The 27,310-nt window shown below is 37.5% G+C and overlaps 1 protein-coding gene across 42 annotated transcripts in view; it reads right to left on the bottom strand.

Moving 5' to 3' along the window:
- Positions 1-27,310, bottom strand: part of DST (dystonin) — a 486,283-nt gene that overhangs the window by 147,496 nt on the left and 311,477 nt on the right. For 33 of the 42 annotated variants that reach the window (XR_007923259.2, XR_011388661.1, XR_011388662.1 and 30 more), the window contains 12 exons: positions 26,057-26,214; positions 25,456-25,634; positions 24,808-24,946; positions 23,808-24,001; positions 22,248-22,410; positions 21,176-21,259; positions 20,304-20,411; positions 19,743-19,841; positions 9,991-10,119; positions 7,649-7,737; positions 6,627-6,762; positions 62-5,527 (listed from right to left, as the gene is read on the bottom strand). Coding sequence is in view for 39 of the 42 variants with exons in the window: in XM_051855540.2 (XP_051711500.1) it covers positions 62-5,527; positions 6,627-6,762; positions 7,649-7,737; positions 9,991-10,119; positions 19,743-19,841; positions 20,304-20,411; positions 21,176-21,259; positions 22,248-22,410; positions 23,808-24,001; positions 24,808-24,946; positions 25,456-25,634; positions 26,057-26,214 (6,944 nt within the window). In the remaining 3 variants the exon portion in view is untranslated. Of the gene's footprint in view, positions 1-61; positions 5,528-6,626; positions 6,763-7,648; positions 7,738-9,990; positions 13,073-13,608; positions 16,345-19,742; positions 19,842-20,303; positions 20,412-21,175; positions 21,260-22,247; positions 22,411-23,807; positions 24,002-24,807; positions 24,947-25,455; positions 25,635-26,056; positions 26,215-27,310 lie in introns of those variants that run through there. The other 9 variants (XM_051855565.2, XM_051855566.2, XM_051855567.2 and 6 more) reach the window with 3 other exon arrangements.

Genomic DNA, 27,310 nt, shown 5'->3' with positions numbered 1-27,310 from the left:
GGGGTTCGTTTGCAAATGTTTCATGCAGGTACTTTCGCATAAAATGTGTAAGTGAACTTACTTGTTCCATTGAATTTTCTCCAGAAGTCTTTTCTTGTGACTCTGAAACACATTCCAAATGGTTTGGGAAATCACTACACAGCTCCTGGAGTGTCTCATCTCTTGGCAAAGCTGATGCACACAGAGTAGATTTTTCTAGTCCAATTTCCTTTATATTTTGTAAGTTAAGGGAACAGTGCTTTCCTTCTCCGCCTTCAGGATCACCAAGAAGCTGTGTCTTTTCTTCCACCATCCCAGAAGCAGTATTAGCTTTATGAATCAGGGCTCCAAGCTGTTCAACTTTTTCTGAATATCCTCCTGCAAGCAGCTTGTAGAAAATGTTTTCAAGTTGCAGTGGAAGTATTTTAGATGTAATATTTCTTTTCTCTAAGTCATAGTCCATCTGAGTTAATTCTCTCACCAGTTCAAAGGCTCCTGTAATTTTTTGGCTATGTTGGTTTTGCTTCAGTAACTCGAGGAGAAGCTCAGACTCCAGATTTGCAATAGAGAAAGGATCATCTCTACTCTCTGTTTTTAGTCCCAGCAAGTTATTTGTGGGGGAAACCCCAGTACAGTCACTGAGTTTCAAGTCACTCAGCCCACCAGATGCTGCACTGACCACCCTGTCCACACAGGCTGAAGGTTCTCCAGCCTCCTCAGGAGTTACAGGATCTTCTTTCAATTTGCTTTTTAAGATATCCTTTACATCCCCAACAAATACCTGAGACAATTCAGGAATATGAAACTCCCTTTCTTGGGGTCTTAGAGATAACACTTGTTCTTTTGGTACCTCTTGTTCAATTCTTTCTTCTTTATTGGTAATTTCTAAAAATGAGTGGTCAGTAGTTAAAGTGTGACTCAAGTTATCATTTTCTATTCTATCCATATACAGCTCTGACTGGACATTGTTAAGAGAGAAGGTTGCAAGTGTGGCTTCATTATTTTCTGGTTCTATTCCTCCATCTAAGTCATTTTCTTTAGTAGTATGATCATCACATGGAACCATCTCTTTCAGAGGACAACCTTCTTGAGTACAACTCCAATTTTCTTTCACATTATTACCTCCAAATTGTAAATGTTCCTTCAAGGGAGGGACAGCTGGTAAAATAAAACTCGAGATATCCTCATTTGATTTCACCACATCTTTTGCTTTTATATTTTTAGCACAATGTTTTAAGAAAGTAAACAGATCAGGGTCTTTGTCAGGTCCATCAGTGGAGGAATCCTGCTCAATACTCGTATTCCTTTCAGACAATGCCATGTCGGAAGCAATGTCATCAGTGATCACTTTGGAAACTGACGTGTCAAATATTTCTTCAAGATTCTCAAACTGAACAGGACTTTTACTAGCCATTTGTAAATTAGCCGGTTCATCTTTAAGAGTTACAGTTGTTTCCTTAAGATTTTCTTTCTGGTTAAGTTCTTCATGGTCTGTGATCTGTGGAAACGGAAACTGACTACTAACTAAATTGAGACTTCCCAGTGTGCTTTCATCAAGCAAAAGTCTTGGATATTTCTTTTCTTCTTCTGTAAACACATCTCCTTTACTCAAGCACATTGGCTGAACTGTTGTTTCATTTTCTACTGGTATATTGTTATTGCTTTCTCTCCTTGTCATTCTATCTCTTTCATTTCCTTGGAGACCTTTATCAGTTACAGGGGCCGTGGTTCGTGGAAAATGGTTTTCCTCAACAGATTTTCCTATTGAATCAGGTTCAGAAGAAATGATGCTGTCCAAAGACAAGTGGACTTTAGATGTTACATTCTCAAAACATTGATCTCTACCTGTCACAGAGTATGTATATTCTGACCCCTGAATCAACTCACCCTTCGTGTTCATTAGATCCCTATTTAATCCAGAAGCTGAACTGATATTATCATTATTATGTAAGATATCTACAGGGCCAAAGGTTTGTTCTGATTCTGTATCTTTAAGCAAAACATCCTTAAGTGCTATCCCATGATTCAACAGATTATCTTTGCTTTTTCCAACAACCTCAGTTGTAGATTCTGGAAGACTGCTTCTTTCACTAACTAAGCTACTCTTATCGGTTGATTGTAGCTGTAAAGCAAAGGCACTTTGCTCTTTTTCTAAAGAACTACCATTGTGTTCGTTATCCAGGAGAAACTTTTTATTATTCCTATGGTTTCCATCACCGATTCCTTTTTCATTGACAGTTGTGGAACAAAGCTGGATATTCATATCTGCAGCCATATCTGGGCACAAGAGCTTTCCATTCTCATCTGCCACTCCTCCCCTTTCTTCATCACCACCACCATTGCCATCATCGTGATAATCACTATCATCATCATCATCACTGTCGTCGTCATCATCGTCATCATCATCCTGATCATTAATGTCAAATACAAAATCCATATAGCTCTCTTCACTGTGTATAGAATCTAAATGGTCAGTATCAGATTGAAATTCTTGTCCAGTTACATACTCCTCTTTTCTTCCTCTCCAACTGCCACTGTCATCAAAACTTAATGATGTGTTAAAGCTCTCTTTCCTTCCTACAATTTCATCATCAGTCAATGGGCCATACTCATCACCTTCAAGGTCATTTGTGCATTTCCTTTCTGATACAGATTCTAGCAATTGTCCATTCTCTTGATGTGAGTCAACTGAATTTAAATGTATATTTTTATCAGAACCAGATTCTACTTTATTGATACCTATAGAAAAATCCTGAGGACACTGTTCTTTGTCACTCACACTCAAGCTACCAACTGGTCCCCCCTGGGGATCCACAGAATCTTCATTATCTTTTGAGACATCATAAAAAACATCTCCAGTAGGCGGCATCCCATCATTTTCCTCTTGTAGGGTGTCATAGTCCTCAGGTTGCAGACAATCATGATCATCGCCCTCAAGAAGTAGAGAATCATGGTCATCATCTTCAAACAAAGGAGTATCATAAAAGTCATCATCACTATCAGTGTCTGTTTCTGTGTCACTCTGCTGATCATCCAGCAGTGATGTTTCATAGTCACCAACACTGACGGGTTCTACAAGCAATGGTGCATCACAAGTCTTGGATGCAATCGCATCATCAGTATCACCATTTGGGGGAATAGGTGACTTCTTCAGTGTCACTTCCCATGGGGTCACTTCCATTTTTGACTCATTTTGCTCTTCAAGTTTCTGCTGAGAAGCAATATGCATTATGTCCTCCTCACCAGCAGTATCTGACATGTAGTTACTGTGATATTGTACTTGAGGATTACAACCAGTATCTAAAGATTTTTGTCCAGAGTTTTCTCCCTGTAAACTTACGTTAATTGCTGCAATTCCTAGATACTGGTCTTGAAATTTTTCTTCCATTGTTTCACCCGATAACACAGTTTTGTCATTTAATGACAATGTAGAATTTTTACCGTGATTTTCACTGCGCTCTGAGATGCGCACAGCATTGAATGTTCCATGACTGTGCCTCAGTTTATCATGACTTAACAGGGCACTGAGCCTGGGGGAATAGTCAAAGACAGAAGAATCTTTGTTCCTATTATCTTCATCATCAGTTTCACTTGGATCACAGAATCTACCAGTTTCTGATTTCACAACAGGATGCATGATCAAATCATTTGCAAAGCCGTGAATGCTTTCAGCATGACTGCAATCATCAGCATGGTTGCTCGTTTCGACTTGATAGTGATTTTCACAGTTTTTAAGTATGTTATCAGAATCATGTCTAAACATGCTAGCTTCTACAAACTCAGTCTGTGTTAAATAAAATCTGGGGCTGGGAACACACACACTGGATGAACTTCTAACTTTATTACCCATTGTTACTACATTTTCTAGGTTTTCTGATTGATACAGTTTGCTACTGACATCATTATTTCCCATTTCATGAGATTCTTCACACATGACACACTTTCTATCTTCAGGGGTCTCTTTATGTTCAGGTTCTCTGCAATGACCTTTATCAAAACTACCTGACAAAGCTGTACATTCATCATTTTCTGCATTTGCAGCACAATTAGGAAATACACCAGGGAAGTTTAAGACATCGAGACTTTCTTTTACAGGTGTGTTCTCATTAAATTCTGCACTGCAGCCCTCCAGCAGCATACCAACCGCTTCATCCAAATCTCCATCATACAGCAAGAGCCTCTGCCCTGTGTTCGCATCCATGTAACTATTTATCATCAAGTAAGATAGAAACAATTTTTTAGTTTGTTCTGCACTCTGAGTTGCCACTGGCTCTTCTCCACCAAAAACATCCTCTTCTTGCCTGTAATCGTGAACTGTAGAAGGTTGAAATTTACAAAAAGAGAGCCATCTTTTGGCATTTTTACAAGCTTCCAGATCTCCTAAATCTGGCATTTTATCAGGCAGTATTACACTTTTTAAAATCGATGCTGTATTGTTATCTATAATCCCCAGCTGTTTTGCAACATCTAAACCAATGACTTGAGAACTTTCTGGAATATAAAGAGCAGCAATTTTCTGCCTGCCATTCAACATTTTGTACGCCAATTCATTTGTGATCAACTTTTGCTGCAAGGAAGAAGATGTGGGGAATATTTCACCAGAGTGGGGCCAAATGAGTCCAACATAGCCTCGCTGAGCTTCTAATACCAAAAGAGCACTGCTCGAAGTTATTAAGTCACACTGGACTGCTTCATCTACAGTTAAACGTTTAGCAGGATTTGAGCGGATGATTCCACCTGTTTGGACCTGATAGGTGAGAATACTGTTGGCAGTGTCTCTGTCAATCACCCCTTCTACCATGGCTTCTTCAACAGTCATTCTATGGCCAGAGTTGCAATTGATCAGACCTCCAGAAAGAAGCTGTGCACCCAACAACCTAAACATGGTTTCACGATCAATAAGGCCTTCATGAGCTGCTCTTAAAATGCTTATGTTCCTTCCACATTTTAAAGTTATTCTGCCCCCGTCTTGTGGTCTTACAGGGAGAAGCCACAATCCAGTACTTTCCTGTAAAATACTTCTTTGTACCATATCTATTAAAGACACTTTCTCACAGGTGCAGGGGTCAATAAGATCTTTGCACAAATTCTGCCTTTCCAGGACTTTAGAAAATAATGCTGAAGAAACCAAGTTCTGCTGGAAAGCCTTCTGCAGGGTCAAGTGTTCTCCTGTGGCTGGAATAACCAGGAAGCCTGTGGAAAACAGTATTTCAAGAACTCTGACGGCCATGGATTCTGATATCATGCCTTGAGCCAGGGCATCCAGGACTGGAATTGTGGTAGTTTGCACAGTAGAAATAATGTCCTTGGCTTTGTTTAATTCTTTGAGCTGGCAGAGAATTTGTTCATCAATAAGACCATGACGTTCAGCATCCTTGAGGTCAAAGCACTTTCTTAATTCTGGTGAAATGAGACCAGTAATCATTAGCTGTGTCTCAAGCAACCTGATTCCTGTGTCATAGTCAATAAGGCCTCTTAAAACTGCCTGAAAGACTGAAAGGACTTCTCCAGTTGTCTGATCAATGGTGCCTGCAATCACTTTAGCCAGCTGAAAAGAAAATTCAAAAATCTCAGGTCAGTCTGTTATACAACAGTGGCAGGTTTCATGCAATTTAGGTTTTGTGTGTGGTTCTTTTTTAAAAAATTTTGGAGATAAAGAATACACTTCAACATAAAAATCCTCTACTTACCAAGGTGCAGCAATGCTGTGAATGTTAGGCAGCTCAAATGCAAAAGTGATCTATGTCAGTGATCTATTCAACAGCACAGGATGTGATTAAAGCTTTGAAAACAACATGCATCTGTGAATTGAAAACTTCATATCGTGTACATTAACAAGGTTAGTGAGGACACAACAGATAGATGATGATAGTGAGGAAACAGAACATATACCTAGAAGGCAAATCATGCTTTCTGCATTTGGCTGAGATTAGAATCTAGTGACGTGAAAGAGTATCAAACCCCATGCTATGGATGTTTACAGCATACAGACTTCTTCAAAGACAGTCCAAATGTAAGGAACCAGAAAAATTGTTACCTACCCCCAAAATGTGACAAATTATGTTGACAATATTCCCAGAAGTGAGGTAATTAAATATGAAAAATTTTTGAATACCAAATATTGTGTTGGGCACATTGATACATACTGTCAAATTTAAGTACAGCCAAATTCAAAGTGCTTTCTGTCATATTTTAAGATGCTAAGGCATCCTCACAGAAATATATGGCCTTGTGGTATTCAAATTAAGTCTCATGGGTTATCTCTGAAAACCAAATCAACTCCATAACACAGCAAAGCCACTACAGAGATGACCCACAGGTTATTTCATAATATCATGTTATATACTAAAATACCTAATATAGCAGAAGAATGGCTTTTAAAGAGAAGAGTTAGAAAAATGAATGATTCTTTTCTTTTACCATGCAAGGCAGAGATTAAGATGTCACAGAAACTGATGATCAGCACGTGTAAGACTACATTTAATTAACAACACTGAAATCTCCAAATGTTTCATTAAAGTCCATCTATGCTTTATCCATATACAAAATTCAAGGTCATTTCTTTATTATTGACACATATATTCTCACAGTCATGCAATAAAACCAAGCTTCTTGAGACAGCCTTGCCTTTGAATAGATAACATTACCTTCTCCTCTACCTTTTCATCTGCTGAGGTTTGTGATTCTTGTAGTTGTTTCAGAGACTCACTGAATAGTAAGTTATAACCTTCTTGAAGAGTTTTCATATGCTTTTCCAATTCAATTCTTTCTTCATCTGTCATTCTAAAATAACCAGAAAGTTTGAAAAGAGTAATGCAGATTTTCAGGTGTAAAAATGGTACATTAGGTTCAATGTCTTTGTCATATGATAAAATAAAAATATAGCCTCATGTACATATTGCTCAGGTGTTGATATGGCTGTATGTTATAATTAAGGAATGGCCTTAAGATCACCTAAGATTCTTTTCATTCTCTATAAAAGGAAATGAAGGAAAGAGTAGAAAGTAATATTGGCACCTATCTAACATATACATTTCCAGAATAACAATTATTGACATTGACAGAGGGAAAGAACCCATTATTCATCCCAAAATAGAAAGGGGATAGGTAAAGTATCATTTCTTAAAAGAAACTTGTTTGATAAAGAAATTAGCCCAGTTGTTTTCGGTACCATAAAGTCTTTGAGGAATAATGTTAAGGAGGGCAGCCAAAAAAGGGCTTGATACAAGGGTGGATTCTTTCCCGCCTGAGGCATTCTTTCAAATGAAGTGATTTGTTGAAAAAAAAATATATATGAGAAATCAGGTTGCCATTAGGTGTTAGCTAAGAAAATGAAGAAGACATTTATACATCTTGTGATGGTCTCAGGAACACTACTTAATAATTAAGACTTGACTTGAAGTCTTAACCCTACCACTCACAAGCTATTTTAATCCTCAACCTCTCTGAGTCTGTATCTTATCAGTAATATATGGGAATAATAGGTACATATCAAAGTCACACTAAGACAAAAAGAGGTAATTAATTAAATTGTTAAAGTTACAATTGTTTATGTCCTTACACTCATTGAGAAAACACTGATTGGTTTAAATTTCATTTCTAAAAATCCCAATTTACCACTTTCTGCTTTTCTTATTTGGAATAAGAGAGTTCATGAAAACTAGCATACTTGTCTCCATGCTTAGCCAAAAAAAGCTGCAAGGTTTGAAGTGCTTCGGATAATTGTTCCTTCTTGGTTGATATTTCCTCACTGGAAATCTGCAAAGTGAAGAAGGCGTATTCAAACTCTCACCACAAAAGGACTACACAACGGTATTTTTTTTTAACAAATCAAATTTTAATCAAGACCCAAATGATAGTTCTTCTTTCTGGGTGACCCATGTAAATAACCTGTCAGTTATTAGCAGGTTATACATCTGGATAAGAAGAGCATTTATTTAGAATGCATGATGAAGACAAGATCTTCTCTAATCTTAGTGCATTCATTTTCATGAGGAATTAATAATACATTAAATGGTCCTTGCTATTGTCCAGCTCAACCCTGAATTCAGGTGGCCCTAAGCATCCAAGTGGCTAGAGGTTTGGCACTGGGCCCAGTATCTCCCATGTATGTCAGAGTACTGAAAAACATACAAGAATGTGGAATACTATTTCCAAAGAGTATATCTTTCTTCCCCGAATTCCTAGACATGTGTTCCTTTTGAAAAAAAGGTTATGGTGAAAGTGTTAATCTTAGGTCTTCAGATGAAGATTTTCTACTTTCAAATGCTAAAAATCCTCCCCTATAAAAGTTACCTGTGATACACAAATACGATTCATCTGGCTCAAGAAAAGCAAGAGGCCATTACACCTTCTCCTAATTTCTCAGTGCATCACATTCTTCTGAATACCTTATTTCAGAAATAAATTATTTTAAATGAGCCATTCTTTTAAATGAGTAGAAATGAAAGGAAGTAATAGGCCAATGAAAAGATATATTTTCCCCCAGTATGTTTCACATAGTGTCAACTCCAATTCTATTTTTCATGGTTATAGATGGTCATAAGGCCTCATCAATTTTTGGAGGACACACCTATTCACATCAAATTATCTTAAGTTTCCTTTAACAGACATCATCCAGTATTCCTAAAGAGCTATAAATACGGCCATGATTTGCATGAAACAGTACCTGTATGTTTTTCTGTGTATTAGAAATATTATGACCTAGTAATGTTTTGAAGAACTCGGCAACTATAGAATGTGAAAATGCCAAGGATTTAGTATCTGGGTTTCAGAGAAAAATTTGTTCTCCTAAAAGATTTTTGCTCAAGTGTATGTTCCTATTTTACTTGTATGTTTATCTGATAGGAGGGAAAGCGAAAAATAGGAAGAGAAGATATTTTAAATATTTACATTAAATACTTGTGAAAGTTGATGCTTTAAAACATCAAATGTAAGTAACTTCCAAATTGTCATTTCTTCCACTCTGATACATAGCGTGCAATATTATGAGCTAATACAACTTTATTTGAACTGAATATATTGCAAGTACATACTTTGGTCTTTAAACGTCTCCAAGGGGGAATCCCTGATAAGACAAATCTGACTCATATAAGAAACAAAATCAGTTAAGACATTCACATCTTCCTCAATTTAGTCACAACAACAATATTTCAAGTGATGACAAGTGAGTACTGAAGCAGAGATAAATACTGAGATTTAATGATAGCCCCAGAAATTTCCAAATGTCAGGCATGGGCGGGAAAGCAGTGTAGGAAAAGTATTCCTTGAGGACATAAAGCTTATCTTGATAGAACTTTACTTTTTAAAGATGAAGCAGCAATCCCACTAGTAGCAACACTGGGATTTATACCTTAACTACCAGTGTTCTAAGAGCTTCTAGTGATGTAGCCCATTTGACATCATGGAGCACTAACATCTCACAAGCTGTCCCCTCAACTAATAATAAGTAGTTGAGAGTCAGAAGATTATTCATAAAATTGAAGAATTCAGTTTGGTGAGGAAAAAGTCTAGAATTTCCATTTTCATCCCTATGAAATAGAAAAGATTCAGAAGAGTGCAATAAAGTCAGTATTCAAAATGTAATATCCAAGTTTGTATTTTCATTGACCTTGAAACATTTTATGTTTATAAGTATGAGCCTGTCTATCTTTATGATGTGGAATGTGTGGATTTACCCTGAACAAAAACATGATTTAACTCCTTAACAATTCTCATCATAATAATCAGAAAACATATCCTAACTATTAGGAAATTTAGTACAAAGTATCAGTTTGCTAAGAGTAAGTTCAATATATATTCTTCATGCTTTGGAACCAGAGACAGCTTCTCCTGCCATAAACTAATGGACATTCCTGAGGCAAGTTACTTTAGCTCTCTGATCATCAGTATAATTGCTTATAAAAATGGAGAAAATTAAGGTAAAAATGGAACGTTGTACTACATGGACCATATTAACTATGTAACTTCTATACACTGCTATTACTAATAAACCAAGACCTGTGTGAATACCTTTTGCTTAGAGAAGGGAGATTTTCCAGCCTTCTCTCCATCTTTCAATGTCTTGCTGATATTTGATACCCATTTCTGCAATTCTTTGGCTTTTTCAATATGTTCTTTCTTTTCTTCTTCCAGTGACTTCTGACAAGTGTGAGTGATTTAAAAAAAAAAAAAAAAAGATAACAGTCCAGTAAATGACTGAGCTGCAACACTGACCTCTCCAGCGAAAACAGGAATGTAGAAGCATCTTTTCATCACACAGAGGTTACTAAGATATTTTATTCATTCACTTAACCATGTTTACCATGTCATAGAGCATTTGTTCTTACAAAATGTTTACAATAGCAAAGAAAGCTGTGATAAACGTTCTTTAATGGCTGGTCTAACCTCCCAGCTGTTCCATCAATATGAAAAATAAAAAAAAAACAAACTCAACTTTATTCATGAGGCACTAGAAGATCTTTGAATTGCTGCCTTTGCATTAGCATTACAATCATAATGGTCTTGACAGACAGGTATCAGACAACAGGAAGCTGAAAGGGTAGAGAATGTCTACACACACACACACACACACACACACACCCCAGTATGAAAAATACATAGGATAAAATACATAAAGAAAAACCCTCTCCCCTCTTAAAACACATAATACATCCGTAACGGTAGCTTTTGAGTCCAAAGTCTTAATGAGAAATAAGAAACTGTGACAAACATTTTCATATGTAAAGAAGGTCACTGTATACAGGAACACTCAACATTTTTTTGAAGCAATCTAAAATACTGCAGCCTCATGGGTGTGGGAGCACATTTACATCTTTCTTTTTGATTCCACGGTGCTTGGTGATGTGCTCTTTCAGGGACAGTGACATAGCTTTTAACAAATGGAACGCTAACACCAGGAGGCCCCCACTCAGTGAAGGGGTGCTATGAAGTTGTTGGAAGTGTGGGCAAGATTTTAAAAAACCCATTCTAAAAGCTTAGGGAAGCAGTTTGAAGGGCAGTAAATCTTTTGTTATGTATCATTTAAAAATTATTCTCTCCTCTGAGTATTCAGCCATTTCCTGCCCTCAAGAAATAGTGCTTCGAGTTGGTGACACAATTCCTGCATATTTAGTGGATACCATCTGCTCTACACAGATGGCATGAACCAGCCGGTGTCACCCCTTGCACAAAGGTACCTCTACGTGTCCTATTAGGCTGAATAGTATAGGCTAGAAATTCCTGTCATCAAGGGTTCAGACACCTCTAACAGTTTAAGTCCTGTGTGGAAATCAAAATCAGCTTTTTCTAAGGCTTCTTTGTACGTCAACTTTCTTTTTGTCCGGGGACATATTATATTTCTGACATGCGACTTTTGATCTTTCAGTTGTGTAGCAATGAGGACATCTATAATACCTACTTGGAGAGCCTCCTCTATGGACAATCGAGAGTGAACCTGGGGCTCGATCAGGCCCCCTGTCAAGTACTGAAATTCCAGACAGCGCATGCCCATCTCCTTGCTAATGATGTTTGCATTCACAGCTTCCACCACGGACATCATTTTGGTGGTGACCGGATGACCAATCCCTGTGATTACTAATTCACACTGTCTCAGCTGCTGGGCAAACCCTTCATCAACAAGGCCCCTATGCAAAGCTTCAGCCACCCGGTACTTTCTGCCAGTCAAAGGATCAATTATCCCTCCAGTACTGACTTGGGCTTCCAGACATCTGAGGGCAGTAATCCGATCAACCAAATTTCGCCGGGAGGCCTTCAGTAAAGAGATCCTTTCCCCACTAGAGGTCAGCCAATACCCTGCAATAGGACTGTGCAAATCCTTTTTGGGAACTAACCGGCTCAGCAAAGAATCAGCGAGCTCTGTCAGTGTGATGAGGCCTTCCTGATACTTTTGGAGCATGCCTTTGTCAACTGTTCCCTGCTCTACAGCCTCATTAATATTGAACTGCAACCCTGTTTTAGTATCAATCAGCATCCGAGAAGGATGCCCATAGGATTCAAAAAACATAGCTTCCTTCCACTGATACTGCTGCCCTGAAAGCTCAAGATACGTATTTTTCTCAATGAGGTTTCTCTGGAAAGCTTCATAAGCAGTCAGTTCTGCCCCTGTTTTAATATCTACTACAGAAATTTTGTGGGCTTTCTCTACGTTGAGATTAGAAATGTCCCTCTCCCCAAATGGAAACAGAAAGCACTGGCAATCTACATCAAACACACACATTCGCAATAACTCTGCGTAATACAGAGCTTGCCTATTGTTGGGATTAGGAAAAACTCTTGTGTTGCTGGATGGCTCATGCAAAAACTGGAAGATGGCATTATTTAACAAGCCCTGCTGCAGAGCCACTTCCGGAGGAACACGAATGCCTCTCACAGGGTCAATGATGCCGCCACTGGCAATCTGGGCCTCCAAGATATGTTTACCTTTTTGTCTGTCAAGCATTCTATTTTCCATGGCTTGAAATACTGACAATGTCTTAGTAGAAGACGAATACCCCAGGGCTGCTTTCTCTGCCTCAAGGAGCCTAATTCTGAACTCAGGGTCCACAATTCCTTTAAGAACTGCCTCTTCAACAGAATACGTCTGACCTGACATGGGATCGATAATAAAACCTGTGGCAGCCTGAGCTTCTAAAAATGCTAATGCCATCATTTTGTCTATGATGATTTTCTTGGCTGCTGAGGCAAATGAAATCTTCTCTTTTGGGGACTCTAGATAGAGTCCTGCAATTGAAGTGGCTTTTGTCAAAAACTTGCTAAGAGTTTTCTGAACTTCGTCAACTGTCTTAAGACCAAGTCTGAGCTGCTCGATTGTCTTCATGTCCAGAAGTTTAGCTTCAACCAGCTGCCTGGCAGTCACAGTGTGCCTGAGCCCTTGGAATTTAAATTCATCATCTCTAACTGAACATGCATGATCGCCATCAGAGTTCTGGGAAGGCTCTGGATCTAAGCCTTTCTTAAGGAAATCTCCTCTCTTGAGTCCACCAGAAGCTCTGCACCCTTCAAGCGTCCATTCTTCGGCATTGGGAACTGGGTTCATTTCTTGCTTTAATGCTGTGACTTCTGTGTGCATATCGTACTGCTTGTTCTTAGCTATCTGCAACGGGAATTTATAAATGTTAAAAGTCACCTAAAGAACATGATGCCACTGTACTCATTCTCAATCCAAACACAATTCCTTGAATTGCAAAGATGAAATACGTACAGAGAAGAAACACCTCAAATCAAGGAAGGTTCAGGAGTGAGTAATACTGAGAATCTGCAGTTTTCTTTAGATTATATCAAAATAGTATGTTGAAAAAAGGCTGAGATGAAATTTGGCCACAGAATATATTAGAAAGTCAACTACTTGGCTCCTCTAAAGGTTTTGTTTTTCTATTATCAGATTTTTCAAAATCTATTCCCATAGATACAACATCTGTGTGTCTAAACATCCAAATATTAAAGAATGATAATTTACAATAAAGATTTCAGGTAAATCACTAGGAAAAATACAGGATTATTTTTCAGTCAGAACTACTGAGAGCCAAGCACATTTCAGAATCATTTAAAAATTTCACCTATGAGAGAAGAGAAGGAAAAGAGGAAACCTGCCATTATGTAGCCAACAAGGTCTCAGAACACAAAGTATACCTCTAAGGGTGTCAAAAGCTTCACAAGTTCCATTTCACGTTTGTCATCTGGATACCTAATAGGTGGCCTGGCACCGTGCAGGGCTTGATCTCTCATCGTCTCCATTTCTGAGAGTCTTGTCCTAGGGTTTGCCTCATCAAAGGTTATCTGCAATTCAGTGCTAGTCTGAGAAAAATACTCAGAGTAACACTGCTGGCTTTTCTCTTTCTCTAGAAGAGACAACGGTGGCTGAAACTGGACTTCCTTGGGGCTTTGTTCGACGATCTGCTGCTGCCATTTTTCTTCCAATATCTGTGGTTCCTGAGCCCATCTCAACAGGGAAGATCTGCCAGTTGGGTGAAGGTGTCCAGTGTTTCTGGAAGAGAGCTCTCCAGAGTGCTGACACCCCTTCACGGTCATCTCAAAGTCTGGTTTGAAGGTACGCTCTTTGGCGGTATTCTTCCTTTGGATTTCAGACTGGAGCAAAACTAACTGATGTTCATGTTCCTTTATCTGTTGATCCATTTTCTGCTTCAGATTTTCAACTTCTTGTTTCTGGGTGATCAGCTCGTCCTCAAGTTTCCGACATTTTTGGTAATGATTTGTCTCCATGTGCTGCCCTTGCTGCGCTTGCTCGCGGTATCGCTGAAGCTGCCTTTCGAGTTCTTTGATATTTGTTTCACAAAGCTTAGCATTCTCTTGAGCTCTGCAGTTTTCTTGCTGAAGAGACGCAAAGTCAAGCTGAATGCCTGAAATGTCATTTTCAGTGACGACTTTGGCTTCCATCAATTTTTCCATCTTTTTGCGAAATTCCTCAGCCGAACGTTTGAATTTATCAGACTCCTCCTGAAACAGAAGCATCTTTCTGTGGGTCACCTGCTCCTCTATGGTCTTTAAGTGCAGTTCGTCTTGGACCTTTTTCAGCCTGTTGTTTAACTCTTGCACTTGAGCTTGCTGTAGCTGAACTTTCTGCTCTCCCCGTCGCTTTTCCTCTTTTGAAGCATTCAGCTCAGCGTTCAGATTTCTCACCTCTTTCTCAGTATTCTGGATGATAATATTCTGCTGGTCACACTTCTGCTTAAATTCACTTACTAAATTTTGACTTTTGGCCAGATCCTCTTCCAGGCATTTGATTTTTCTATGGAAATCTTGCTCTGTTTTTGTCTGTTTATGCAAGTGTTCATTCGTGTTGCGTAACTGATCTTTGAAACCATCTGCCTGAATTTTTAGTGCTTCACATCTTTGCTGGATAGCTTGTTTTTCTAAAACTATATTCTCTGATTCTGCTTGAATTCTCTGCATCATTAATTTGGTTTCATTATTCTGCCTAGTAAGCTCATCTACTTTTTGTTTTAACATTTCTGCACACTCATTACTTTTCTCCAGTTCTTCATTAAGCTTTTGGATTTTATCATTATTTTCTTTTTCAGCCTTAATATTCTGAAGCAACTGCTCGTGGCTTTTCTCAAACTGTTCTTTTAGATGGTCTGATTTTCTCTGGAATACTCGTACTCTTTCATTAGAGAATTCCTTCTCACCCTGAAAACACTGAACTTGTGAGTTTAAATGCTGAATATTCTTCTCAGCAATAGCATGTGCCCTAGTGATCCTGTCTACTTCTCTCTGCAATTTCCCTTTCTCATGATGAAGAGATTCTAATTCTAACTGATAATTGTGCTTTATTTTCTTGAGATCATCAGCTTCTTGCATGACTTCTTCAGCTTTATCTGTGGTTTGCGTCAGTTGCCTACTGAGTTCTCTGAGTTGCTGAGAATACTCTTCCTCTGCCTGATCCTTCCTTTCCAACTCCAACTTAAGACACTTTAGGGTATTATTTGTTTCATCCAGTTTATCTTTTAGCAAACGAGCCTTTTCCTCAGATGAAGTTTTTTCAAGCTGCAGGGCACTGAGTTCATACTTGAGCTCTCTCATGTCTTTCTCAGCCTTTCTGTTGGCAACTGTGAGTTCATCCACCTGCTGCTTGAGTTCTGCTGCTTTCTGTCTGTCGTGCTCCTTCTCAAGGTCTGCTATTGCCCTGCACGATGCCACCGGCGTGATCGCACAAGCTGGCAATGCACTTTCTCTGCAGGAATACTGAATTTCAGTTATTTTTCTTCTTGCTTCCAATTCAATTTTCTGCTTTTCCTTCAACTGCTTCTCTGCTACCTGTTTCTGATGTGCGAGGTCCTTTTCCATCTGCTTGACCAGCTTCAAGAGTTCTTCTTCATTGTCTCTCTTTCTTCTTAACTCTTCCATCAACTTCTTTTTTTGTTGCTCCAGATCATTGAGACTTGAGTCTTTTCTTTTAAGATGATCTTCCAGCGTTCTCCTTGTAAAGGTGTTTTCCTCTAACTGATCCCGAAAATTGCGGAGGTTTTCCTCCACAGCTGCTCTTCTGGCCTCTGCCTCCATCGTGAGATGCCGCACGCGCTCCAGCTCCCGTTCCGCTGCTTCCTTCTCTCTCACAATGGTCTCCAGTTCCCTGCGGTACTGCTTGGCTTCACTTTCTGCCCTCATCTTCTGCAGAGCAATGTCTTCTACATTCCTCTGCTGCCTCCTCAATTCATTTTCCGCAGCTTCCTTGACCTTGGGAAGTTCTTCCTCGACTCTAGACTTCTGTTTCTTTAGTTCAGCTACCATTTTTTCCAGATCACTTATCTTTCCTGTAAGTTTGCTATTCTCAATCATGGTTGCCTTCTGCCGCTGAAGCAGATCTGAATATGCCCCATGTTCAGAAGTCTCCTTACACCTTTTAATCTACAAGAGAGGTTGGCAAAGTGTCAGACCTGTTCTACTCGGGCTTATCGTACAAAATATAAAGCAATGTTCATCAAGGTACTTACAAAACCAAGTGAACCCAAATGCAGACCAAGCGCTACCACCACCAAGAGCACCGCCTTCTTCAGAGAGGAAGCGTAAGAGAGTCAGCAGCAGAAGACAAGACATCCTCATGACGGACTGCCTGAAAATCTTGTTTTGTCTCTCAGGAATAATTTTATTTTAAACATTAGCTAGCTCAGGATTTTATAGGAAGAAGAGACGCTAGAAAACACTGGCTATGACCCCAGCTTTTCACAGGTAAAGAACTTGAGATAAAGCTAGCTAAATGACTTTGCAAGCTCCCACAATGGTTAAGTGACAAAAGCAGGAATTAAAAATCATGATAGTGTTCTTTCTGGCCTTGCACATAACTTTGTCCTACAAGCTAATAAGAACACAAACACACAGGAACCAAATGACACTAAAGAGTGCAGTTTTCAATATCTAGTCCCATGGAAATTAAAAGTGAATCTATGTGACCATATTTTTATAATGAAAGAAACAAAAGCATACTGTAGAACAGACAACCAAATTCAGAAATAATATTTAACGTGGGGAAGGAGGAAAATTATGCAAAACTTGAAGACAAAAATCTTTGTTTATACTTGTTATATTATGACAATTACAATAATGAGAATTGCTAATGCAAAGGCAGCTTTAGTTCCCAATAGGAAAGATGTGCCCCCATATACTCACAGATGTTGTTGCTGTTGCTAATGACATGCCTCATATGCATCCACCTTGACAAGTACCTTTAGATACTCCGTAAAGAAAGTTGTTAAATATAGATGTTTTTCAAAATGTACTAGGGATTCAGCTTCAATTTATAGACAAAATATTAGAAAAGTAATTTACTCTTTTAATGAATGAATTGGTCTCAACTGGAAGGGGTACATTTTACACTTACTACAGAACAACATGAACAGGGTTACTTATAATTTAACTTCTTTCTATTAATATCATAATGCTAGTTTCATAACATCAGTCAAGTTACCATAATTAGAAATAATTTAAACAGGAGTAGAGAAATTATCTTGTATAGATTTGTTTTCAGTGAGAAATGATGGTGAATTTCAAGAACTTAATTTATATTATAGACCATGCCTCTTATTTCACTTCCACTAAATGTCTTGATCACCTCATAATTCTGATGTGAACTTCAGTTGCTTCCGTAGATAACCTAAATATGATTTTGAATAAAAATTCACATAGAAGCAAATTTCATCACAACCCACTATGCTCAATGTTCTATTTTCTTTACTTTGGAATCAGGGCCAAGTCTCAGTGACCCTGAAGCATGTTCCCTATTTATATTAGATTTTTTTGTTTTTCAAAAAGATTATTTCTAAGAAGATCTTCTTCAGTTCTTCATCAAATCTCCTTTAAAACCTACCAATTGCTAAGAAATGTTGAGCCTTTTTTTCCTCTTTGATAATGTCATTAAGTTTAAATAAATGAAAATTCCTTCAGAAAACAATGTTATTAGAGCCTTACTATTTTAGAGTCATTGTAATGATTGCAAATGCTAGAAAAATCACTAGAAGTGATTTAGTCCAATTGATGATTTGCTTTTTTGAATATTTAAAACTTATTTTCATAAAAATATTTCCTTTTCTCTAAGTGTTCCACCAATGTCACCCTTTAGTTTCAGTGATAAATATTTAGTATATTTTGCTGTGAACACAGACTTATAAATTGCATCATATCTAATATCCTTTACAGATACACTAATAACATTTTTCTAATAGGATATTACTTCTAAAATTAACTTACATCTCTAATTTTTGTTTATTATGGAAAATTCTGCTCTCAGAACAAGGTTTCTATGTGAGTCTCGAAGACTCCGTTTCAGAAGAACTACTCTTCTGAGTCTATAAACTGTTGCATATCTCTTTTATGCATTCCATTAATGATCCATAAGTGATGATTTTTTGTTTATTGTAAATTGTTGTCATTGTATTTACTTCCCTAAGTATATTGTTTTGATTTTCATTGCTGTCTTTGACATTTCAAAGGGTGACAACAACAATTTGCATATATTTAAGCCATTTGACATATCTTTTGTTTCGTCAATTGCTAGTGTTCTTTCCCACAAGATAAACTGAACAGAGTGGTGTGCATATGCATATATGTGTGTGTATAATCTGTTGTATACAATAATGAAGGAAAAAATTTTATTTTACATTTGAGTACCACATATATAACTTAAATGGTCTGCATACTATTTAAAATGGAATAAATCTCAAAAAGTAAAAATGTAAAAAAAATAGATATTGTTTCATAGATAAGAGGGGAAAACAATTAATAAGATGGCCACAGATATTCTAGTTCTCCTTTCTAAGCACAAAGGAAGCTGGTTATAAAGTCTTGCAATCAGCTATGTTAGTGATTTAGTCGCAGCGAAGTGTTAACTGAACAGACTACAGTAGTTTAGAACAAGGCAGTTAAATTTTTAGAAACTGAAAAAGTAACATCCCATAGAAATTTATTATGTTAGGTTCTCTCATTACTTAAACAGAATTACACTAAGGATAATCACCACCAGAATTTCACCAACAGTCTAATTTAAGATAGCTCATGCCCCACACTTTATAATTGTTAGTATTCATTCTACCATTTTGTGTGTTCTGAGGCTAGAAGCAGAAATTATATCAGGAAAACAGGGCATGATCACTTCAAGATTTAATAAAACAGTCTTTGATGACAATGTATTTTTATAGCTAACTCCTTATTCTTCCTATTTCTGAATATAATTTTTAAACGCAGAATCAAAGTAGTAGATGTCCTTCAAATGAGAATGCTAGTCTTTTTACAAATGTACTATATCATCCCAAAATCTTTAAAACACTCTTTTATATAAATATCTACTACAAGTTGATGTCTTACTGATATATTGATTGTAATGATTTTAATTCCTTAAAGATGTAAATTCACTTTAAACACATACAACTAAAGCATCCCCATGGTATCCCAGGAGACTTGGTAATAGCAGTGACTCATGACTGCACTTCACAGCAGCACACAGCTCAGCTGTGAGAAAGCTGAAATGTTCTGCCAACGCTTGTTCCCAACATGTCATAATTTAAAGAGAACCACTGTAACATAATAGAGTCTAACATGAAAACTTAAAAGTACTATTCTATTTGAATCATTAAAACAAACAAAAGTCCCAGGCCTTCTCTCATCTTCATCGTAATTTAATGATCAAATAATTACTAGACTATCAGCTATCAGCAGTGTAACTGTATCCTGAAATCTTTTCTGCCCTAAACCATACCATAGTTCCTGATGAAACCTAGGTTCTTTTTATTTAGCTGTTCATTGTTAATTGTTACCTCCTCCTCTTCCAGCCTCTTCAGGGAATCACCGGCAAATTTAATATATTGTGTCATGAGAGTGACCAGAGCAGTGTATCGAGTCCTCAGATCCATAAACTGCAATTCAGAAAAAAAGAAAAACACCATCTCCATTTGTCCTAAATAAATTGAAGACTTCAGGACAGTAAAGTATACCACTCCTTTATGATAAATGGTAACTCAGTAGCAATGAGCTTATTATTATACGTTGTGAAAAACATATTAAATGACAATTATTTCCTAAATTTAATCCTGAAGTACATTTATTTACCTTTTTAGTTAATAAATGATCTTGAATAAAGATCTGTAGAAGGATTTTTAAGATCCTTAATAACAAGTATTGTTATAGACTTTGTGTATGGGATTATGAAAAGAGTCTTGAGGTAATAGTGGTGATGGCTGCATACCACTGTGATGTCCTGAAATGTCATAAAGTGTAAATTTGATACCATATGTATTTCACCATTGTAAAAGTAAAGCGCTTGGCAAAATGATATTTCTCTTTTGTACTCCTTCCCCCCTCTCTTCCACTTTTATTACCTCCTGAATAATGAGATCTGCTGAGCTCTGCATTCTTCGGCGTTTCACTGGAGATTTTTGTTGTGAATCAACCATGGCCCGGTAGGTCATTGTTTGTAATTCATAGTCCTGTATAAAAGAGCCAGTAAGATAAAATTAATTAAAGCGAAGCACTAGATCTTCACCCTATAGTTATCTGTCAGGGAAAACTGGAACCTAGTTACTTTGAGTTAACTTTAAATAAAGAAAATACTGCAAAATGACATTTTTAGGAATCTATATAATCCTGCAGATGCTTCCAATGAGATGATAAAATCAGAAATATGTGAGGAGGTCAGGAACGTTCCCAGGTTCCTCTGGAAGCTCATAAAAATACTTATTAAAGTATTCTAGTATTCTATCTTCAGCTTCCCTTTCCTTCAGCTAGACCATGGAACTGTGGATCTGGAAAGCTAAAGCTGAGAAGAGGTCAGGGATAACATGCAAAGAATCAGAAATGTCTCCTAAGTTAGATAGCCAGAAATTCTCCTACGGACAACTTCAGCAGTGTTAGAGAAAAAAAGGGTAAGAGAAAAGCAAAAAGCCAATGTCAAAGCTTTGAATTTATTCTGGTGGTGGTGGTGGCAGCGGTGGTGGTAGTGTATGCGTGTGTGTGTGTGCATGCATAAACTCACATACATGTGACAGCAAGAAAGAAAATGAATGAACTGGGGGTCTGTCATGTGACTGAAATTTCCGAAGAATTATTAGGTAATTGTCCAGAAGTTCAAGTGAGGATTCTTTTTACTTTTTTAACATGTGGTAACCTGTATAGTCATCTCATCCATAAAAAGTGCACTGTAGAATCACATCCTTGAATATTAAACTTGACTACAGTGATTTAAACCTCTTACCTTCACTATAGCTGAGTACTGCTCTGCATATTTTTGACACTCATCCATTTTGCTCTGCTTCATTTCTATTTCAGACACCAGCATCTGTAAATGCACATAATTTAGAAGGAACAGGACAATGAAATCTGTGCTGTTCTACTTATTAAGAACTCAGGACCTAAGGGATGTTCGCTTAACTTAATAGTATAGCTCCTGGGGCTGGCACTGTGGTGTAGCAGGTAAAGCCGCTACCTGCAGTGTCAGCATCCCATATGGGCACCGGTTAGCATCCCATATGGGCACTATTTCGAATCCCAGCTGTTCCACTTCTGATCCAGCTCTCTGCTATAGCCTGGGAAAGCAGAACAAGATGCCCCAAGTCCTTGGGTCTCTGAACCTGCTTGGGAGACCCAGAGGAAGCTCCTGGCTCCTGGCTTCAGATCAGCACAGCATAGGCTGTTGCAGCCAATTAGGGAGTGAACCAGCGGTTGGAAGACCTACCTCTCTCTCACTCTCTCTCTCCCTCTCTCTTTCTCTCTCTCTCTCTGCTTCTCCTCTTTGTAACTCTTTCAAATAAATAAATAAATCTAAAAAATGTATAGCTTCTAATCCCTTGACATTTAATATGTTACTTTAATTTTGAGTAAATTACAAATCTCCAGACTAGGCCATGCATGTGACCCATCCTCACAGCCCTTCCAAAGCAGAAATTACACTAAATCATGGGAATTAGCAAAGGCAGACTTGAGGCCATTGGGTACCAATGACACTATTCATTTTTATTTATTTAGGAACCCACAATACTACTGTGGTCAGCAAGGTATCACAATGGTTTACCTATGATTAAATCACAAGTAGGAATTTGAAATTATTCTATTTATGTTACTTTCCTAATACCTTTGCTGTCAATAATGATTTCTAAGAAATAAAAATAAGCAATTATGTAGGTCTGGGCTACAGGATTTTAGTACTTATGATAAACTCCACACTTTTCTCTAGAAAGTTGCTAACTTTTTCCTTTAACATAAGAAAGGGGAGGATCATAACTGACCAAACAGAGGCAACTGTAGTACAAAGAATTTTCTTCACATACCTTCTGTTGATTCAGCTGTGTGGCTAGGTTTTTACTATTCTCTGGCTGATTTTCCTGAATCTTTCTCTGAGTGGTTTCAACATGCTGGATCCAATCATCTAGCGGGTGATAGGTATCTCTGTAATACTTCAGTGATTTCCCAATGCCTTCTAAGTCCCGTAACCTAAGAGAAAAGTAATAGGATAATGAGTTTAAGATTGTATTAGGAAGGTGGAAGGAGCAGAGAAGGGAGAGACAAAGTAAGTGCACTTCAATGCACTATGTACAACTACAGGAGTCTGTGCAAAGAATTCAATGCATACCTCCATGGGCACTCCATATAGTTCTGGGTTGAATATAAAAAATATAAAAATTTTGCTCCTGGAGTTGTGTCATTTAAGGCCACCAGTTACTCTACGGACATACCCAAGAGACTAAAGCTAAAAAGTACGAAAGTCAAACACAGCCATAACAATAATCAATCAGGATATCCTGACTAGCCAAGGTGTCCATCAAAGGGCTGTTCCCTCTTGAAATAATGAGAAGGTAATCCGATGAACATTTTACACGGTCTCAGGGAATATTTCCCAGGAGCTGTGATTAAATACCTGTGTCTTTTTTTTTTTTTTTTTTTTTTGGACAGGCAGAGTGGACAGTGAGAGAAAGACAGAGAGAAAGGTCTTCCTTTGCCGTTGGTTCACCTTCCAATGGCCGCCGAGGCCGGCGCGCTGCGGCAGGCGCACCATGCTGATCCGATAGCTTGAGCCAGGTACTTATCCTGATCTCCCATGGGGTACAGGGCCCAAGCAGTTGGGCCATCCTCCACTGCACTCCCGGGTCATAGCAGAAAGCTGGCCTGGAAGAGGGGCAACCGGGACAGAATCTGGTGCCCCAACCCGGACTAGAACCTGGGATTAGCCTAGTGAGCCACAGCACCGGTGTGTCTCTGATTTTAAAACCAACCCAGTAAGCCTATCTGTCAAGTATTTTACAGAGATGAAATAATGTACATTTGAACATAATTTTACTCCTCACTTGTCATAGCAATTCACTGGCATCAACATAAGTAGGACATGAAAACTAACCCATTTTTTTAAAGATGAGTCCTAAAACCATCTCATTTCTATTGATATGTTTGGTTTAGTCATGGTGCTGACTGATTTGATTTTCTCGTACCTTCAGTTACAATGAATATAAAGTCTTCAATCTCTTACCCTAGAATAGATTACTACATAAAGTCCTATAAAAGTCATAACTTGTGCTGTTAATAAGTCATGGCAACTTGAATATTACTAGTTGATAATAATTAAAAAACTGTTGTTTTTCCTTGTAGAAAATTCACATAGATTATCTACGCAAATGCCAGAATACATTGACAATTTTAATAACACAGAGTTGAAAACCAGTTAAAGTCTAATGTCTTGTGAAAGTTGTAAGAACAAACTATCATGAGATAAAGCTCTTATCATTAACGAAATTAACTGTAGAAATTAAAAAAAAAAAGTTTATTCAGTTTAGATTTTACCTGGAAAAGGCAGACAGGTATTCAGTCTGTGCTAAAGCTGAGCTGAAAGTACCAACCTGTTATCAATCTGTACATGAACATTTTGCCACCTTTCAACCAACTGATCAGCTTTTTCTTTGTGCCAGTCAAAATCCAGGTCACGTTCCTTATATGTTTTAAACATCTCATCACTGATGGCCTTAGCTTTCTGTAATTCATCCTCCAGTGCATGGAATACCTCTCTCTTTTCATCTACTTCAGATCTCCATTGCTAAAAGACATCCGTTTGTAAAAGTTAAAAAATATGTCAACAGTCACTGGGTAAGCACATTGTTAATAATTTATTCATAAATTACTGATATAAAAATCAGGCAAAGAAAAGAGTATCTTTCATATACAAAATATTCTTAGGTTTAACCTTATGATACTATACTGTTAATATTTGGCTGTATTTTGATCTTTTATAAAGTGACAATTGAATAAAATGCATCCTATTGAAATCTGCATATTAATTAAATATAGTACATAGGTAAGTTTGCCATCTCTGTAAGTAAAAATAAGTCTTTGTTCAGTGTTGATTTTTAAATGCCCACTAATCCCACTGATGAGTAATGAATATATGCATTAAAATCAGTTACAACTTTTCACAATTGCTTTGCTGTAGTTTTACTAAGTGTTTTACACTTAGAAATAAGATACAGTTGATACAACTATCAGTCTTTTTTCATTTCTTAGATGAACTTCTCTATTTACCTCTTTTTTTCTTAAAATGATTACCTTTTCCAGCATGAGTCTATTATAAATAATTTTTAGTTTCAACTCTTTTGCTGCCAACGTGAACTGACTCTAAAGAGTTACTGTCATAAACATTCAAACTTCAAATAAGAACAACTCTCCTTACACTGAAATGACTGAACATAATTACTTATAGGAATCTATGCAATTATAGAATATGAAATGGGATGAATACTCTCAATCTAAAAGATTCGATACTTGATGTTGGAAGATCCAAATTAATTATTAGAGAAATAATTGTAGAGTATGACCTTGAAAAACAGCCAAGAGTGAGACTCATACCTTTAAAGTACTTATTAGGTTTTCAATATTATTCTTGTCAGCTATAACTGCTTCTTCTTCACATAGTTTAGTTTCATATAGTTTTACAAGGGCTTCAGCAGCTTGAGTGTTTTTTAACACCAAATTAACAGTTTTCAACCTTAAAAGGAGGATTGAACAATAGTTACCTCTTGTTAAATGTTTATTTTTGCATGTTGCAGTTCTAAAAGCATGGCAGGACACAAGACACAGCATGTTCTTCCTCTTGGAATACTGACAGATTTACTACAAGATCAACATTCAACTGACTCTACCCTTAAGAGGCACCATGTGCCCCAACCCAGGCCCTTGCCCCCCGAGTGGTAGACAGCAAGAGTCCAACCTAACATATTTTCTTCCTAACCTTAGTTAGCCCAAGTAGGAGAGGGAGATCCTGTAGGCTACAAAAGCTGTGCTACTGAAACTATTGCAAAATACGGGGAGATTATGCACCAATCTCTGAGGCACAACCCGTTTCAACTTGGAGAAGTGTGCTAAATCTATAGAAATATTTAGTAGATTCCCTAACACAAAATAAAATTGAGTATTATATCCCTAAAGGTGAACTTGCAAATGAGCACAAAAAAATGATAGCTATACAAATTATATGTTAAGATAATGGTTACATACTTATCTATATAAGTGGAAGACATAGAATAGACTTGATTCATGTTCTGAACGACCACACTAAGCTCAGATCGCAAGGCAGGCACAGATGGAGAGGCTGCTGCTTGACTGAAGAATTCTTCACATTTACTGCTGATTGTTCCCAAGTCATCTTTAAGTCGTTCCAGCTCTTTCTTTAGTTTCTGTAAATCACAGAACAGATACAGACAATAGACGATCACCCAGATGGAACATTTTCTTAAAACAGTTTTTATACATTTTACATTATGATCATAGGTTTAAAAGCTAAATATCCTTATGAGATATTATTCCTAAAGACCCACTCCTTAGGCACAAACATCTAACTTAGTGCTTTTGCATAAAGCAAGTGTATAGTAACGCTTGCTCTGAGATGCCCTTATACCCCTCTTCCCAATAGGGTGTTTATCTGAGTCAGAGAGAAGTGAATCACAGATCCTAGTTTACGATCAGCAATAAATACATCATCAGACCTCACAACGTGATGAGTGTTTTAAGGTGTGCACATAAAACATCACAAGAGTTGATAGGGTCACCAAGAAAGTACTTTGCCCTAATTTTTCCCCAGCACATTTAGAACTCTCACCTCCTGTTCTGTGATTCTGAACACACTCTCATGCAGATCATCTCTCTCCAGGGGAGTTCGGATCTGTCTAATTAACCGATCTTCACAGTTCTCTAACCGAAGTCTAATGTTTCGAACTTCAGATATGTAGAGATTATAAACTGATTCCTCTTGCTCCTCTGCGGAAATAAATACGATGTTCAGAAATAACCTTGTTGTCTTCTGTGTTTTGGATGCTCGTTTGTGTCTTAAAGGACTGTTTTACTATTCCTGGGACACAGCTGATCAAACTGATGGTTCCTATTGTCATCACAAACCTAACTGAAGTACATAAATCTTAAAATATAGATCTTAGGGGAGGGTTGCGGGTTGGAGGGACGTTATGGGGGAAGCCATTGTAATCAATATTCTGTACTTTGGAAATTTATATTCATTAAATAAAAGTTTAAAAAATATATATAGATCTTAAAATTTAGAGAGTTAACAATACTTCCCTAATGCCATCTTAAGTACCAATTTCAGATTTATGATGTCTAAAGAAAGTAATATATTGTTTACAAAAATGTGAATTACATTAATTAATTACATTAACTGCAAATTATGAAAAAAAAAATCCTTTAAAGTGAAAAGAATGGGGGCCAGCATTGTGGTACAAAGGGTTATTAAGCTGCCGCCTACAGTGCCAACATCCCATATCGGTACTGATTCAAGTCTCAGCTGCTCCACTTCTGTTCTAGTTGCTTGCAGGTGTGCCTGGGAAAGCAGTGGAGGATGGCCAGGTGCTTGGGGCCCCACACCCACACAGGAGACTGGGAAGAAGCTCCTGGTTCCTGGCTTCAGTCTGGACCAGCCTTAGCCGTCATAGCCATTTGGGGAGTAAACCAGAAGATGGAAGACCTCTGTCTCTTTGTCTCTCTCCCTCTTTCTCTCTCTCTCTCTAACTCTGCCTTTCAAATAAATAAAATAAATCTTTTTAAAAAAGTGGAAAGAATGCATTAATGTTTAAGACTTTTAAACTACACCATTACTAATAAAATTGTTTCTAAGTAATATCCAAAAGAGTTCAGAATAAAACTTACATTTCATTTAACAAATGTTAACTAGACAAAATTTTTTACCTTAACTCCTATCTATGATCCAGTTTTGTACCTAATAACTATATCTCTTCTGAAACAGAAGAACCAACCACTGTATTGAATATTACATCTTGCAAAACAGTGAAAATACTAAATAGCAGATGCAAAAGAATTCATTGTTTGTCATACAGTTTAACTG

The sequence above is a fragment of the Oryctolagus cuniculus genome, chromosome 5 (genome assembly GCF_964237555.1).
Source record: "Oryctolagus cuniculus chromosome 5, mOryCun1.1, whole genome shotgun sequence".
Classification (NCBI taxonomy): Eukaryota; Metazoa; Chordata; class Mammalia; order Lagomorpha; family Leporidae; genus Oryctolagus; species Oryctolagus cuniculus.
Note: the sequence above shows the minus strand (reverse complement) of the source record. Positions and strands in the feature narration are given on the sequence as shown.